Raw genomic sequence first — 14,778 nt, forward strand, 5'->3', positions numbered from 1 at the left:
AATATTCCAGAGAATATCAACATCACTGGCACTGAGAATGGACAAGCGGGAATTCTTGTTTTTAGACTTTGACTAACTACAACACTATGAATGTAGGCAGGTTTCAGTTAGTAACAGCTGTGTTGTTTGTGTGAGTATATTGACAGCTATGAGTATTTCTTGTCATTATATCACTTCATATCCAGATTACCCAATACTAGCTAGTGAGTCTTGTATATTTTGAGCAGAATTTTTCCCAGGAAGAGTACTAGGATATTACAAGAGGAAATCACAGTGAATGATGAAGTGCTTTTATGTAAATTATAATGGTGTAAATTATATTGTGTGCTGATTGTCTATCAAGCTGAAAATGTTTTTGAGAGAGCTGGGAAACGGTAAGATACTAGTACCCTCTGGCTCTCCTCTGCAATCAAACCAACTCAAGACACACAGTTGTAGGTTCCCATTTCCTTCGCCTTGAGACTTTCAAAACTGAAACTTAACTAAATGAGAACATAATCTAGTGAGCTGCACTCAGGTTGCTATGGTGATGATGAAACCACGAGAAAGATGCCTTAGGACCCAGTAATTACAAGCATCCTTCCTCGTCTTCATTGTGTTTCACAGATAGAGACAACTCTCGAGAATGATGTGGCCTATCGAGTCCTGAGTCTGGAGAGTGACACCCAGCGGGAAAGGAGACATCTTCCCATCCGCCAGTCCAGCATCAACCAAGTCCGCACACCGGATAGTCTCAGCTCAATGCTGGAAGAAGAGAGTGGTGAGTAATTAGTTAATAAAAAAATTGCATTGTCAAAAAAGAAAAAATGCCAAGTGTTTTGTTTGTATTGTTACTACATTCAAAAATGATTTTGTAAATGTCATTTTTGTTACATGGAGTCAGAAATAAAGGTTCCTGAAAAAAAAATGAACAGTATGTACACATATGGGTAGATGTGTTTGTATGTTGCAGTGTTATGTGACCGTGCAAGGTAAGCAGGATTCATTCTTCTCATACTACCTGTGTAAGCATCATACAACTGTACCTGATGAGTTTGGAACCACCATGAAAGCCTATGGTAACTGGAAGACACCCTAGGCATTCTAAAAGAAATAAGGATATTCTATGAATGCATATTGTTTGGGGGTGACTGTAATCTATAAAGAATTTGAGCAGAAATGTTACACATATTAGTCTGGTCCAAAATTATATTTTAAATATTATTTATGTATTTAATATTAAATTATATTTTCGATTTTTAAATTTAATAAAAAGTGCTGGCACTTATTAGAGAGAACTATTACTCTCTACATGAATATCAAGGTGTGAAGTTTTCTTTCTGCATAATGCCTTAAAATGGATCTTCTTACAATGAACTTATACAATCTCTTTTCACTTGGGAACATTATAGGAAGAGTGTTTTTCAAAAGCGCCCCTGAAAATTGTTGGTATGTGATCAATCTTTGATGCGTACAAAATCCAATCTGGGACTGTTCTGTGATGAGAAGTTACCATAGGAAATGTGGGTAAAGATTAGCTATGAAAATAGCATGTGTCGCTTCAGCAGAAATCAGATAACATTTATACAAAATACAATGTTAAAGAACTGATGCCAGGTTTCAAGACCAGAAGGGATTATACCTGCCCCTTCATACCACTGCCTTTACCATCTTGAATCATCCCTTTGTATTTGACCTTCCTCACAAGGCAATGACAGACCCTTCAGGTTGAATCTGATGGAGGAGGTAGAGTGTAAAATAGACTAGAGAAGAGAGGTCAAGATAGAGTCATTATCAGCAGTGACATCCAGTACACCTGTGTGTTATTATCTCTCATCATTTTCCCGTCCCACCAGATGATGATGAGCCCCTGCAGAGTGGCTCAGGCAGCGTTGGCAAGGACTGTGAGGAATCCATCCTCCTGGGCTGGGGGGAACTCCTAGCCAAGTGGAGGGTTAACCTCAGTGTGCGCCCCAAGCAACTCAAGAGCTACGTCCGCAAGGGGGTCCCCGAGGCCCTTCGGGGCGAGGTGTGGCAGCTCCTGGCCGGGGTACATGAGAGCGAGAACCTGCTAGAAGAGTATCGTCTCCTCATCACAAAGGTAAGTAGCACTCAACGTGCAAGAATTCTCTACCATCGTGAGTGTTGAATGGTGCATGTCCATTGGCATCAGGGTAGTGTAAATTTTTAGGGGTTATATAATGAGTCCAGACAGTAGCCGCGGTCACACTTACAAGAGATGGAGAAGTTTAAGATCACGAAGTCTTCACGGTCTTTGGTCTTCCATTCTCACTGATAGCCAAACTTTTCACTTATTGGATTGAGAAGTTTTGGTCATTATTGCGCATGCACAAGGAAGAAGATAGAGTGAGCTGTCTGACAGCTGGTGATTGTGATGTAACAATGCACACACTACATCACAATGACTGTGCACTTCGCAGGCACTGCCCAAAAACAGGTGGTGGACTGGTCACCTGACAAATTTCACAAAGTTTCAGTTTCTAGCTTTCACACTGGCATAAGATTGAGAAGATTGGCAGGGGTGGGTAAATGTCCTGAGTTGGGAAGCTTCATGAGAAGTTTACGGTCACACTGGCAAAACTTCGAGATCTTAATGATCGCGATCTTAAACTTCACAATCTTTTGCCCGTGTGACCGCGGCTCTTGTGTCATGATTGTCATTTGGTGCCTCTCTCTCTCATAGGTTGCTTCATGTATGCATGTTTGCAAGTTCTAAATCAAAACATGACTTCAGTCATTCTTGAGGTCTCAAAGTCAAGGTATCATGTAATATTTCATCACTTCTGATTTGTGGTTCAGAGTTGAGATTCAAGCCCCAAGGTGACATATCACTTTTGGTATTACTCCTCAACAAGACATACTGTGGAAGTTGATGCTGTTTCTGCATTTTTGTAGGGTAGTTTGTAACTTTGCAGCTACAGGGAGACTCATCGCTGAGTAGAAATCATGGAGAATATGCCATACCTGACCTGTGCAGAGAAATGGTTGACAAAATGTAGTTAAAGGTGCATCAAAATTCAGTTTTCTTTTAAAGATATAAAACAAGAAGCTGTGCAAGTACAATCTAGATTTATACATATTTTATGTCATGTAAAATTTATACCATTTGTATATCGTGCATGCTGGTGTGTGTGTGTTTTGGTGCATTTAAACAGTGTTCTGTTGATTTTGGTCATTAGTGTGTTTGGCAGCGTCAGAAATTGTACATTGACCAAGTGCAAAGATCAAAATCAAGCTGGTTGTTTGTGAAATGTTATTTGCTTCTAGAACTTTTATGGGGCTCTGCAATTACCAGGGTAATAATTTATTACTCAGTACCATATAAGACCACAGCGCTACGTATGTTACATATCATTGAAACAAAAGTTATCATAAAAACATTGGGGATTTTATTTGTAAGTGATGGCACTCAATGAAATTTCAGGATCCCTACAAAATTAAAGAAGGGCATAAGTATAATTGGGACAATGATGAAAAATATGATTAGCTTGGTTCATTTTTAGCTCACCTGAGCCAAAGGCTCAAGTGAGCTATTGCGATCGCCCTTCGTCCGGCGTCCGTCGTGCGTCGTGCGTCGTCCGTCGTCCGTCGTCCGTCGTCCGTCGTCCGTCGTCCGTCGTCCGTCGTCCGTCGTGCGTCGTGCGTAAACTTTTTACATTTTCATCTTCTTCTTGAAAACCCCATGACCGATTTTCATCAAACTTGGCAGGTAGCATCCCTAGGGGGTTAGGAACTCAATTTGTTAAAATGGGCACCATGCCCCACCCAGGGGGCCCCCAGGGGGGCCCAAACCCCCCAAAATTAAGGAATCTGTAAAAATCTTCTTCTCTAGAACCAGAAGTGATAGAGCGAAGTTAATACTATGAGTTAGTACATTGATGACTGTAGTTTCAAGTTTGTTCATGGCAGAATCAGGGGTGCCCCCCTTGGGACCCAGGGGAGGGGGGTGGGGAAGGGTTCTAATGGGGCCTAAATTGTACATTTTCATCTTCTTCTTGAGAACTCCATGACCCATTTTCACCAAACTTGGCAGGTAGCATCCCTAGGGGGTTAGGAACTCCATTTGTTAAAATGGGCACCATGACCCACCCAGGGGGCCCCCAGGGGGCCCAAACCCCCCAAAATTAAGGAATCCGCAAAAACCTTCTTCTCTAGAACCAGAAGTGATAGAGCTAGGTTAATACTATGAGTTAGCACATTGATGACTGTAGTTTCAAGTTTGTTCATGGCAGAATCAGGGGTGCCCCCCTTGGGACCCAGGGGGGGGGGGGGGGGGGTGGGGGTGAGGAGGGGTCCTAATGGGGCCTAGATTGTACATTTTTATCTTCTTCTTGAAAACCCCATGACCCATTTTCACCAAACTTGGCAGGTAGCATTCCTAGGGGGTTAGGATCTCAATTTGTTAAAATGGGCACCATGCCCCGCCCAGGGGGCCCCCAGGGGGCCCAAACCCCCCAAATGAAGGAATCTTTAAAAATCTTCTCTAGAATCAGAAGTTATAGAGCTGAGATAATACTATGAGTGAGTACATTAATGACTGTAGTTTCAAGTTTGTTCATAGGAGATCCAGGGGTGCCCCTCTTGGGGGTAGGGGGGAGGGGGGTGGTTGGAAGGGTCCAAATGGGGGCCTGAATTGTACATTTTCATCTTCTTCCTGAAAACCTCATGATGGATTTTTGTCAAACTTGGCAGGTAGCATCCCTAGGTGGTCAGGATCTCAATTTATCAAACTGGGCACCATGCCCCACCCAGAGGGCCCCAGGGGGCCCCAATTCCCCCAAATTAAGGAATCTTGAAAAAATTGGGCCCTTATTGTACATTTTCATCTTCCACTTGAGAATGCCTCGTCAAATTTTGGTAGAGCTGTGAATAATTTAGATTAGTGACTGCGTGAAAGGTGAACTTGCGATACTCAGGTGAGCGCTAGACCCGCGGGTCTCTTGTTCATATGTAGTTGTAAGTTCACTCTCTTTGCTGAGAAAAAAAGACGTCATTATCTGCCTTTCCCAGAGTGCTGTTATATGTAGCATTATTCATGTATCCTTTTGAAGAACATGATTGTTTAAGAATTATTTGATTTTAGTTAGCTTGAAATGAAGTTGATATCAAGTTGTAGAGCTTTACACACATGCACACACACACACACACACACACACACACACACACACACACAAAATGAAAACCATAAAAAAAAGTATTCTTGATGATTTTTTTATGCCTCCGCCACGAAGTGGTGCCGGAGGCATTATGTTTTCGGGTTGTCCGTCCGTCCGTCCTTCCGTCCGTCCGTCCGTCCGTCCTTCCGTCCGTCCGTCCGTCCTTCCGTCCGTCCGTAATGAATTTTGTGGACAGGGTAACTATCAAAACCTTTTGAGGTATCCTAATGAAACTTGGCATGTACGTGTATTAGGGGGTGAAGTTGTGCCTATCAACTTTTGGGTGCACATGCTCGAGGTCAAAGGTCAAAAGGTCAAGGTCAAATGCTTAAAATTTCACTATTTCCCCCATATCTATGCAATGCCTGAAGATATTTTCTTGAAACTTAGTGTATACATGTATTACCCAATTAAGATTCTCTGGTAAAAGTTTGGGGTCATGAGGTCTAAAGGTCAAAGGTCAAAAGGTCAAGTAAAATGTTAAAATTTCACTTTTTTCTCTCTATCTTGGAAATTGTTCAAGGTATCTTTATGGAACAAAGTATATATGCATGTACTGACTGGCAGTGGTTATCTAGAGAACTTGGGGTCCATGGGGTCAAAGGTCAGGGGTCAAAGGTCAAGGGCAATACTTTAAAATATTATTTTTGTCCTTATACAGTGTGTTTATGCAATGCGAGCAGGATTATTTTTTTTAAACTTGATGTATGCATGTATAACCCACTAGATATTCTCTGGGATTTTTTTTTTTGCCAAGAAGGTCAAAGGTCAAAAGGTCAAAGATCAAGTGTAAGTGCTGAACTTTCTTCTTTCTCCATATCTCGGAAGTGGCTCAAGTTATCTTTAAACTTAGTACATATTTATGTATTTTCTGCCTGACAGTGATTCTCTTATGAATCAAAGGCCAGATGAAAATGATAACAATTTACTGTTCAATACAGAAATTGCACTTTTACTCCATACCTTGAAAATTACTGAAGTGCGTAAACTTATGAAAGGGTCAAAGTCGAAGTTAAAGTTCTTAAATCCCCAAATACATGCTTTCCTATTCATCCAATTAAACATAGGTCAAGGAAGGTGAACATTCGATACATTTGTGACAAACATGTCATTTTAATATTTTGCCAATTTTGTGAAAATGTAATCACACATTGTCCACATTTACTATAGACCTAATGGGAGAATCATGCATTATGGCGGAGGCATACCAGTCGCCATAGCGACATTTCTAGTTACAATCAGCTGTGCTGAATTCATGAGTGCAGTTTGTTAGGATGGATGTGAGCCACCTTGTGACCAGTTTTTGCCAATTCTTCTGCACCTTTTGTGTGTGTGTATGTGTGTTCACCTTCAAGATAGAGGGCACTACATGTCTTACGCTGATCTCACACCTATAAATGATATCACATGGAAGTATGTGATAAAGGTATGGTTTTATGATTCAAAAGATTTTGTATCAGTGTAAAGCGACTTGCTTTACTTCAATCCTGCAATTTTTTATTTTTTTTTTCGGGGGGGGGGGGGAGGGTTCTACTCAACTTTGATTCAGAGGTCCATAGAGGAAGACTACATGTATATGGTTTCATCATATACACATACACACACACACACACACACACACACACACACAGAAATATTATGTGTGTTTTGAAAATCTCCACTGAAATAAATAAACTCCATCTAAATCTATCAAAAGCAAATTATGTGCAAATTCCAAATGGAAGGGGGCAAAAAAGTTTGTAGAGGAATTCTCCCTCGTCAAGTACAACTAATTAGTCATCGAGAATGTCAAGCTGGCATTTCTTAGCATTCTTTAATTTCCCCATCAATAGGAAAACCAAAAATTATTTGAGTATGTTTATATGACTTGAAGGCCAGTCCATTTAAGGGTATGAAACTAGTAATTGAGATGGTAACTTCCTTACTTACTGACGTAGGCACAGACACCCACATACAGTGAGAGATACTACGAAAGATATGAGGGGAGATCGTAAGAAAGATGGAATCATTGTGAAATAGATTGAAGATAACTTGCTACAGTGTTATGGGGGGGGGGGAAGGAAAAGCAAGTTTAGAAGTGAGTCAGAAGGGGGAAACCTGAAAGGGAGATAATTAATACAGTGTGGAGCAGTTGAGTTGGCACGAGGAGGAAAGTTTAGGGAGGAATAACGGAATGCGTGTGTTTATTAGAAATGTAATGTGAGATAGAGAGTGGGGAGGGAGAGGGAAAGTCTGAGGATTCAGAAATAGAAATGGACCAATTGATTAAGAGAGTTGCTTGAAAGGCTGTGATGAGAATGGATGATTAATAATGGTGCCTATATTTAGCAAAAGAAGATGAGGGAGCGAGGGTGGAAAAAGTTGAATGGAAGGATTTTGCCGCAGAAGATGACAAAATGAAAGTGCAGTCGAAGAGAGTGATCGGATATTTGACAGGAAGTACAAACGGAAGATGATGGGGGTGGGGAGAATCAGGGTGAAGTCAGAAAATTGAGTGGGAGGGATGTGCAGAGGGTTAAAAAAGAAAAAGTGAGAGAAAAGTGGATTTGAGAAGGGGAGCTGGCAATCTTTCATCAGGAAACCTGTTTGCTTTTCCCAGAATACCCTCCCATCAGATGGCCTCCGTCTAAGCTATAAGAGAGAAAACAAACAGGGTCCTCTCAGCCCCATATCAGGTGAACCCTGCTGGAGACTGAGAATAAAGGTTTCATATCGAGCATTATGTCGGTCAGAATTCGTTTCAGACAGTGCCGAATTACTACACGTGCCCGCCTCTTCAATCAACGTCCTCTCATCATTTTTCCATTGTTTATATACAAAATTGGGTGTGATAGCAGCTCAAATAGGAGAAGAAACAGCCGTGTACCATATAATATCATCATTCATGTCTCACACACTGCTGTACTGTAGGAGGAAACCGTAATACCACCTCACTCTCATTCCTTCTTTTCTATTCTTAAAAAGAGAGTATGATATGAATTATGATATTGTCATTAACAGGTATACATTTGAGTGGAGGATATCATACAGACATTGCCTTTTTGGAGGTGAAATATAACACTTGACATCCCCATGTGAGTTATTTATTTTCCCCAAGAGATAATATTTGTCCAAAAGTGTGCAGTGCTGAGGTAAAATATTGCTTCAGGGGGAAAATGTACCTCCCAAGGGACTGCCAAGTGGATCCCAACAATAGACAAGGCAATTTGTTATATAATATGGTCTACATGAATGTAAATCAATTCATTTTAGCCCCATTGGCAGTCAAATCAATTTGTGGAATTATATTACTTGACTTGACATCACTGCTCGCAGCTTAACAATTTTTATCCTCATGCATTAATCAAGTGTTATGACCAGTCACCGACCTGTATTCATGTAGACCATTTGATATAAAAAAATATTGCCCCAATTCATCCCAAAAGCCATATTGTGATGTGCCTGTCATGTATACAATGTTTGTTGTAATTAAATGACTGAGCTTCAACCAACCTTGAATTGTTTGTTATGTGTTTCAAACCTTGAAATGTTTGTTATGTGTTTCTAGCACAGTAAATAAGTTTCTTTTTCCTCAAGATTACTAATGATAGATAAATCTTTCTTCAGATACAGGTTTGTATTCTTGATATTCGTCCATCATATCTTTCCTCTTCTTCTTTTTTTCTTTTTTTTTGGGGGGGGGGGGATCAGGTCTGACGGTCTGTATACCATAAAGAGAATATAAATGTTGGCATTGCGTCATATACTGGCGATAGCTAAATATTGCTGCAGGAGATATTTGGATAGCACTCAACATGCCTGCAATCAGCAAACAACTTATTTTTGAAGTGTTTCATTCATATTTGTAGTTTTTCTTATTCTCTCGGAGCCTCTGTCCCTTCCCTGTATAAAGAGGAGAAAGCCGTATGAGTCCCTAAATGTTTTTGCATGGAAGTAAACATTTTAACCTGGAAGTATGAGTACACTTTACTTTCACCCTCTTATTTTTGTGACTCAAAATACAAGAGCTTTTGTGCATTTAAAAAAAAAATGAAAATACAGCCTTCGGAAGAACTTCATGGCTTGCTTATGTGTCTGATTATTTTCTCAAGTTTCACTGATCTACATCTCTTATTCTTCCATTTTCGTACAAAGTAACATAACGTCAGAATGAAATTTCCCTTGAATGGTTTCATTGCTGATTACATCAATGGCCTTAGAGCTAGCAACAGAAGTGGAAACTGGATTAGAGTGAACAGTAATGCCACTTGTCTTTACATGATAGTCCATTGATCAAACAACAACAACAACAACAACAACAAGAAAAAGCTGCAGGGGTGGAAGTGAGTAATTCTATGATGGGAAAAAAAATCCTCTCTAGTCTGGTTGAAAACATGCATATTTGTCAACCTCTTTAAGTACCTTCTTACAATGTGTACTTTGAATGTCTGTCACTACTTGTGCAGCAGTCATTCATTTAAATTTATAAATCCCCCACTTTGTAACAGGCTGCACCATGTTCAAACCTCAAACCTCCAAGATAAAGAATTCTTTTTTAGTTTCTTCCTGGAGGAAGGAGGCTGTAAGATGGGAAATGTCCGCATCTCTTTGTTTGAGCTGAGTCCGGTTCACCTTTGGAGTACTTTATTTACATCTGTCATCAATGCTAATTGTTACCAAGTTTAGCTGCTTCCGCCACCCATGCACTCATCATCACAGATTGTCAGATTTAGATACGACCTGAACGGTGCTCAAAATACCACAATAAAGATGTCTATTCCTGAATCCACAAACAAAGTCGAGAATTGGCCATATTAAAGCTAAAGAGGAGTGTGAACAGCCGAAAATTTTGTTATAGCCATGGTGGAGTAGAATCATGATATTTACGTATGACTATTTAATAGAACATTTGCAGTATTTTGTCTATTACTGTATATGCCGAATATTTCGTTAAGTTTCTATTTGTGTGAATTTCGCTAGTCAGGTGCTATTCGCCAATTTAAAAACACAAGAAAAAATTGACTCTGATCCTGACATGAATGTGATGTGTATGCATACATTTCTCTGCTCAGTGACTGTACTCCAAAATTGTGAATTTAACCACTCGCAGAGTCATCTGGAAGTCCTGATTCGCAAAAAATTAGATTTGCAAAATATATGGCATATACAGTTAGTTACAACGGTATTATGATAATTTCAAAGATACTTGTATGATAATTTGTATGATTCTTTGTATGTTTCCAGTTTTTGTTGTTTGTTTTGATTGCTGAATCAAATATCAAGCAATGTGCTCTCATTGTAATCCGCAATCACCTTTCTTTTTTTCATCCCCATCATTCATAGAATTTATTCAGTCCTGTAATTTGTCCCTTCATCTTTACTGTGACAGAGTTATCTCTTTTTATGGCAATGAAGATGCCAAACACCAGATACTCGATCACTGCATCGCTGATATTTTGACTCTCTCTGTCTTTTCCGAGTCTTACAGTCATCCTCCTCAATCTTGGTGCCATTGTTACCATTTGATGTGGTATAAAGGTGATCACGTGCATTGTCACGCTACCCCCTTACTTTTGGAGGTGGCTCGTAACGTTAGGAGATCCATCACGTTCTGGGTTGCGAGCCTAATGTAAACTTGGAAATTTCCACTTTGCAGACTTTTTCACGCCTCCGTTCAGCCTTCGTAGAAAGTGGTGTCCTAATTCTCTTCTTTAGGTTTTTGTATTCATTTATGTATTTATTTTGCTTACCACAGCACCTGGTGGTGGTAATGTGAGATTGTCTGAATGCTTTAAAGATCAGAAATCACTCTTATTTCTGTAGACACTGGAGAAATTTGTCTCTAATCACACCATTGAATATAATAGGCTTCCTAAATGTTTCCCCAGCAGACATGTTATGATTGCGTACAAAATAAAGAAGGTGGTTAGCAAGAATGCTGACAAAAAATCAATCGAAAAGTTTATCTGCATTTTTTCTACAAAGTATGCAGGATAAACGCATAGTGCAGAAATGTAAGTGCTCTGCTGATATACATATATAGTGAAAATTTACTTGAAGTTTTTTTTCCTGCAGCATTTTTCTGACTCTTAAACAGATAATTTGAATCAGTTTGAGATGCAGAGAAAATGACTTTAAATTCTCTCTTTTTTTTTCTCTCTCTGGATAAAAGTGCAAATTTAAAAGAAAAGTATCAATCTATCTGTAAGAAATATGTCCAAATGAAAAAAAAAAGAACAAAATGCAATGGACATGTGAGATTGAGCTGTTGTGAGTTATAAACATCTTAATACTATGTCGTAGTGCATGACCCTTTCTTGAAATCTTAGAGCTCAGAGCATCCTAAACACTCATATGATTGACTGAAATTACATAATCCACCTGAATTTATGGGGATTTCTTCCACACATAAAATTTTAGTCAGGAGCGTTGAAGGATTGAAATGAGCATGTTTGCAAATTTAATGGAACTGAAAAATACATCATTCACAACTTCTTTGGGGGGTCTGTCTGGGGTGAAAGGTCATACCCAGCCTTGTGTACGTGCAAATCAGCTTCTTGTTTCTCCCAGGGTCGGTATGGGTTTGGCCAAGAACTTTGACCCCCTCACATGTGTTCATGATCCAAATCATAATATCACGAAGTTCAACGGGTTCCTTTTCACAGTCAAGAGTTCAAAGCTCGCTCTTATTTTCTCAGAAGGTGCTACATCGGGCGGAGAATTTATCTTAACTCTTCCTTTGCCAACTCGTGTCAGGGATGCGATCACGTGCTGGAACAGTGGTACTTACTTTCACATGATATGAATTTGCAGAACTTGTTTAAAAGACACACAACACACTTTGTACTTCCCTGACAATCAGAAATAAATGTTGAAAAGAAGACATTAAAACAGGCATATCAATTCTTGCATTTACATGTAAGGAGGTGAATAGATCGTCATTTTCAATTGTTATACAGTGTACATTTTTATTTAACAGCAAATATAATAGTATACCATTGCATAAGTCTGTGGGGATTTTCTATTTTTATGGGGATGGAAGGCAATGTAGGCTTTTAAGTGTGTGTTTAAGTAACTGTTACTATGGCAACAATCATGACATTTTGATTCTGATTTATTTTGATCTCAGTTGTAGTCACTCTTCATTTTTCGGGTAAAAATTAACATTCTCTTAAGTTCAACTCATAATTCACTTAAGAAATCAATAGCAAATAACAACAGGTGTTTGATTTCATCAGGATAAATATTTACGCAACCAAGATATTGACTAGTTTTAGCTCTCTTAGCAGCTCCTCTAACATCCAGTGTGCGGTATCTTGTAGAATGCTGTCGTATGCAAACATCTCTTTTTCCTTCACTGAAGTGGTAGTTCAAGCAAAATATTCTCACTGACACTGATTTTTTTTTTCCCGGGGGGGGGGGGGGGGGGGGGGCCTCAGGATCGCCCAAACACAAATAGGTTGTGTTTACCATAGCCCTTTTTGATGTGTGTCACTTTGGAGTTTAGGATGCATGTTTAAAGAGATGATGGAATGTGAGGAAAACCCCAGGGCTTCTGTTCGATGATGAATTTTGACCAAATGAGAGACGACTTGCCATCAAAACAAGTAAGGTGTGCCATCCAGCATTGAGGAGAAAACAGATGCAGCCCAAGCTCCGCCATCCATATTGAGCAGCTCCTACTAATCCAAGCTATCCCTTGAGGGAGTCCTATCAAACGTGCCTCATACCAGTCGCCGTCCCTCCGTCTCCCATTTAGCTGGCGTCACCCACCAATGTATGGCGTGTTACCCTAACCAGTCATAGCCTGATGTTTTCAGACTTTTTTTTTTCTGTGTGTGGAGCTTGATTTCATGAATATGCATTCATTTTTTGGGGAAAAGAAAAGCCTTTAATTTACGCTATTACAGACTGCTGAAGGGGAGGTGTTGAAATTAGCAACCGTAATATACATTTGTACCCTTGATGGACGGACGGGGGCGGGTGGGGGGGGGGGGGGAATATTCACACCTACATGTATCTTCACAGGTAGTAATAAGTTAACACTGGCCATAAGTTGATATGAGGCAAGAGATTTTTCTTTAATTACAATAATATTTGTAGTCCATTTTTGTCAACTTTGGAATCATGGAATATTAAGGTACATTGTCACATCTGGGGGCGGGGAGGGGGGGCGGGGTTGCGGTTTGCCGGAATATCTGACAATGTATAAGGAAAATGCAGTTACATGTACCGGTATTTGCCATTCTGTGAGAGCCACCTGAATAGACATTTGAAGCTAAAAATGATGTCCTTCTGTAGTACAGTGCCAAACATTACTTCACAAGGTATATTGTCCATGTTTCTTAGAATTTGAGTTAAAATGACTTGAAATCACATGATATTTTAAAGCAATATCAAAGTATATACATATATATACTATAAATTTATTTTGGAATTCAAGGTTCATCACATATTTCAGGACATTTATGTATGGTTGAAGCTACCGTTAGTAATTGATTAGTTGATCATTGATTATAAACACTATCTTTGCTGAGCCAGACTGGGGTGCTAACAAGGTGAGAAGAAGTTCACGGTGATCTGCAATTACTCAAAACAATACTATGAGAGTCTCAATGTCATTGATAAAGTCGGCTAACCTTTGGTCCTCTGTAGTGACTTCACTTTGCATTTTTGTTGGTCATAAAATGTCTTTAATTTCATGTTTTTCTATCGGAAGTACTCTTCTCTTCTCCTTCAATATACTCCTTCAAGGACATGTCCCTAGTATACTTGGGCAAGTGTCTATGGGAATTGCTGGTGATAGCATAATCAGCCCGTCCTCAATGGGTTAAGGACAGTGTTTTTCTACATCTTTGGATACCAAGGAAGCCAATAGTATAAAGTCAATTTTGTGTCAGTCAGTTTTTTGTTGTTTTTCATGCATTGCACGTGAGAAGTCTCACAAATCAAAGGGAGATATCCTGGTAGCATGACCACAACCAAGACAATTTTACGAGCTTTAGCTAACACGTGAGATGGTACGTGATATTATGTTCAGGCATAAGCGGTCTTTTCTGTTGCCTCATTCCATCTATGATACAGGTCTTTATTCTGATTTTGCCCATATCCATCCATTGAACTGCATGTGCTTGATTTACAATTAGTTAAAAGCTATTTTTGATTTTGTCTAAATTTTCAGTAATTGCAACAGATTGACACATTTCCCTCCATCAAAGTAAATAAGTGCAGCCTAAGTCGTTTCTAGTAGATATTGAGTTTTCTATCACTCCTCCATTCAGGATATTTAAATGGACATTTTTGTGTTTTGAAGCCAATAGGAAAATATTTTGTGCTTTCAGAGAAAATGGAATGAATTTAAAGAAAGCAAATGTGTCGATAATGATGTACCTCATCCCTAACCTTGAAAAGAAATGGGATGAGATCTATATTTTTGTAATGCTAACACAATACTTGAGAGTACTTGTGATGTTATTATCAATGAAGGTTTCTTCCTTTAACCCATTGAGGACGGATTGATTTTGCTACAACAGACATTTCCCATAGACACCTGCCCAAGTATACTCTGGACTGGTCTTCTATGGGTTAAGCAGGGAATTTATCAAAGAATGTACGTTACGAAATCTCATGCCCCACCTGTCTC

The 14,778-nt window shown here is 39.5% G+C and overlaps 1 protein-coding gene across 1 annotated transcript in view; it reads left to right on the forward strand.

Annotated features, from left to right (window-relative positions):
• The window catches only part of LOC139744713 (rab GTPase-activating protein 1-like), a 95,773-nt gene that overhangs the window by 36,276 nt on the left and 44,719 nt on the right, over window positions 1-14,778 (forward strand). Inside the window, exons 9-10 of the mRNA XM_071655136.1 lie at window positions 607-760; window positions 1,836-2,080. Coding sequence (XP_071511237.1) covers window positions 607-760; window positions 1,836-2,080 — 399 coding nt within the window. The remainder of the gene's footprint in view (window positions 1-606; window positions 761-1,835; window positions 2,081-14,778) is intronic.

The sequence above is a fragment of the Diadema antillarum genome, unplaced genomic scaffold (genome assembly GCF_040938485.1).
Source record: "Diadema antillarum isolate AM-2024a unplaced genomic scaffold, OU_Dant_1.0 seq00001204_RagTag, whole genome shotgun sequence".
Taxonomy (NCBI): Eukaryota; Metazoa; Echinodermata; class Echinoidea; order Diadematoida; family Diadematidae; genus Diadema; species Diadema antillarum.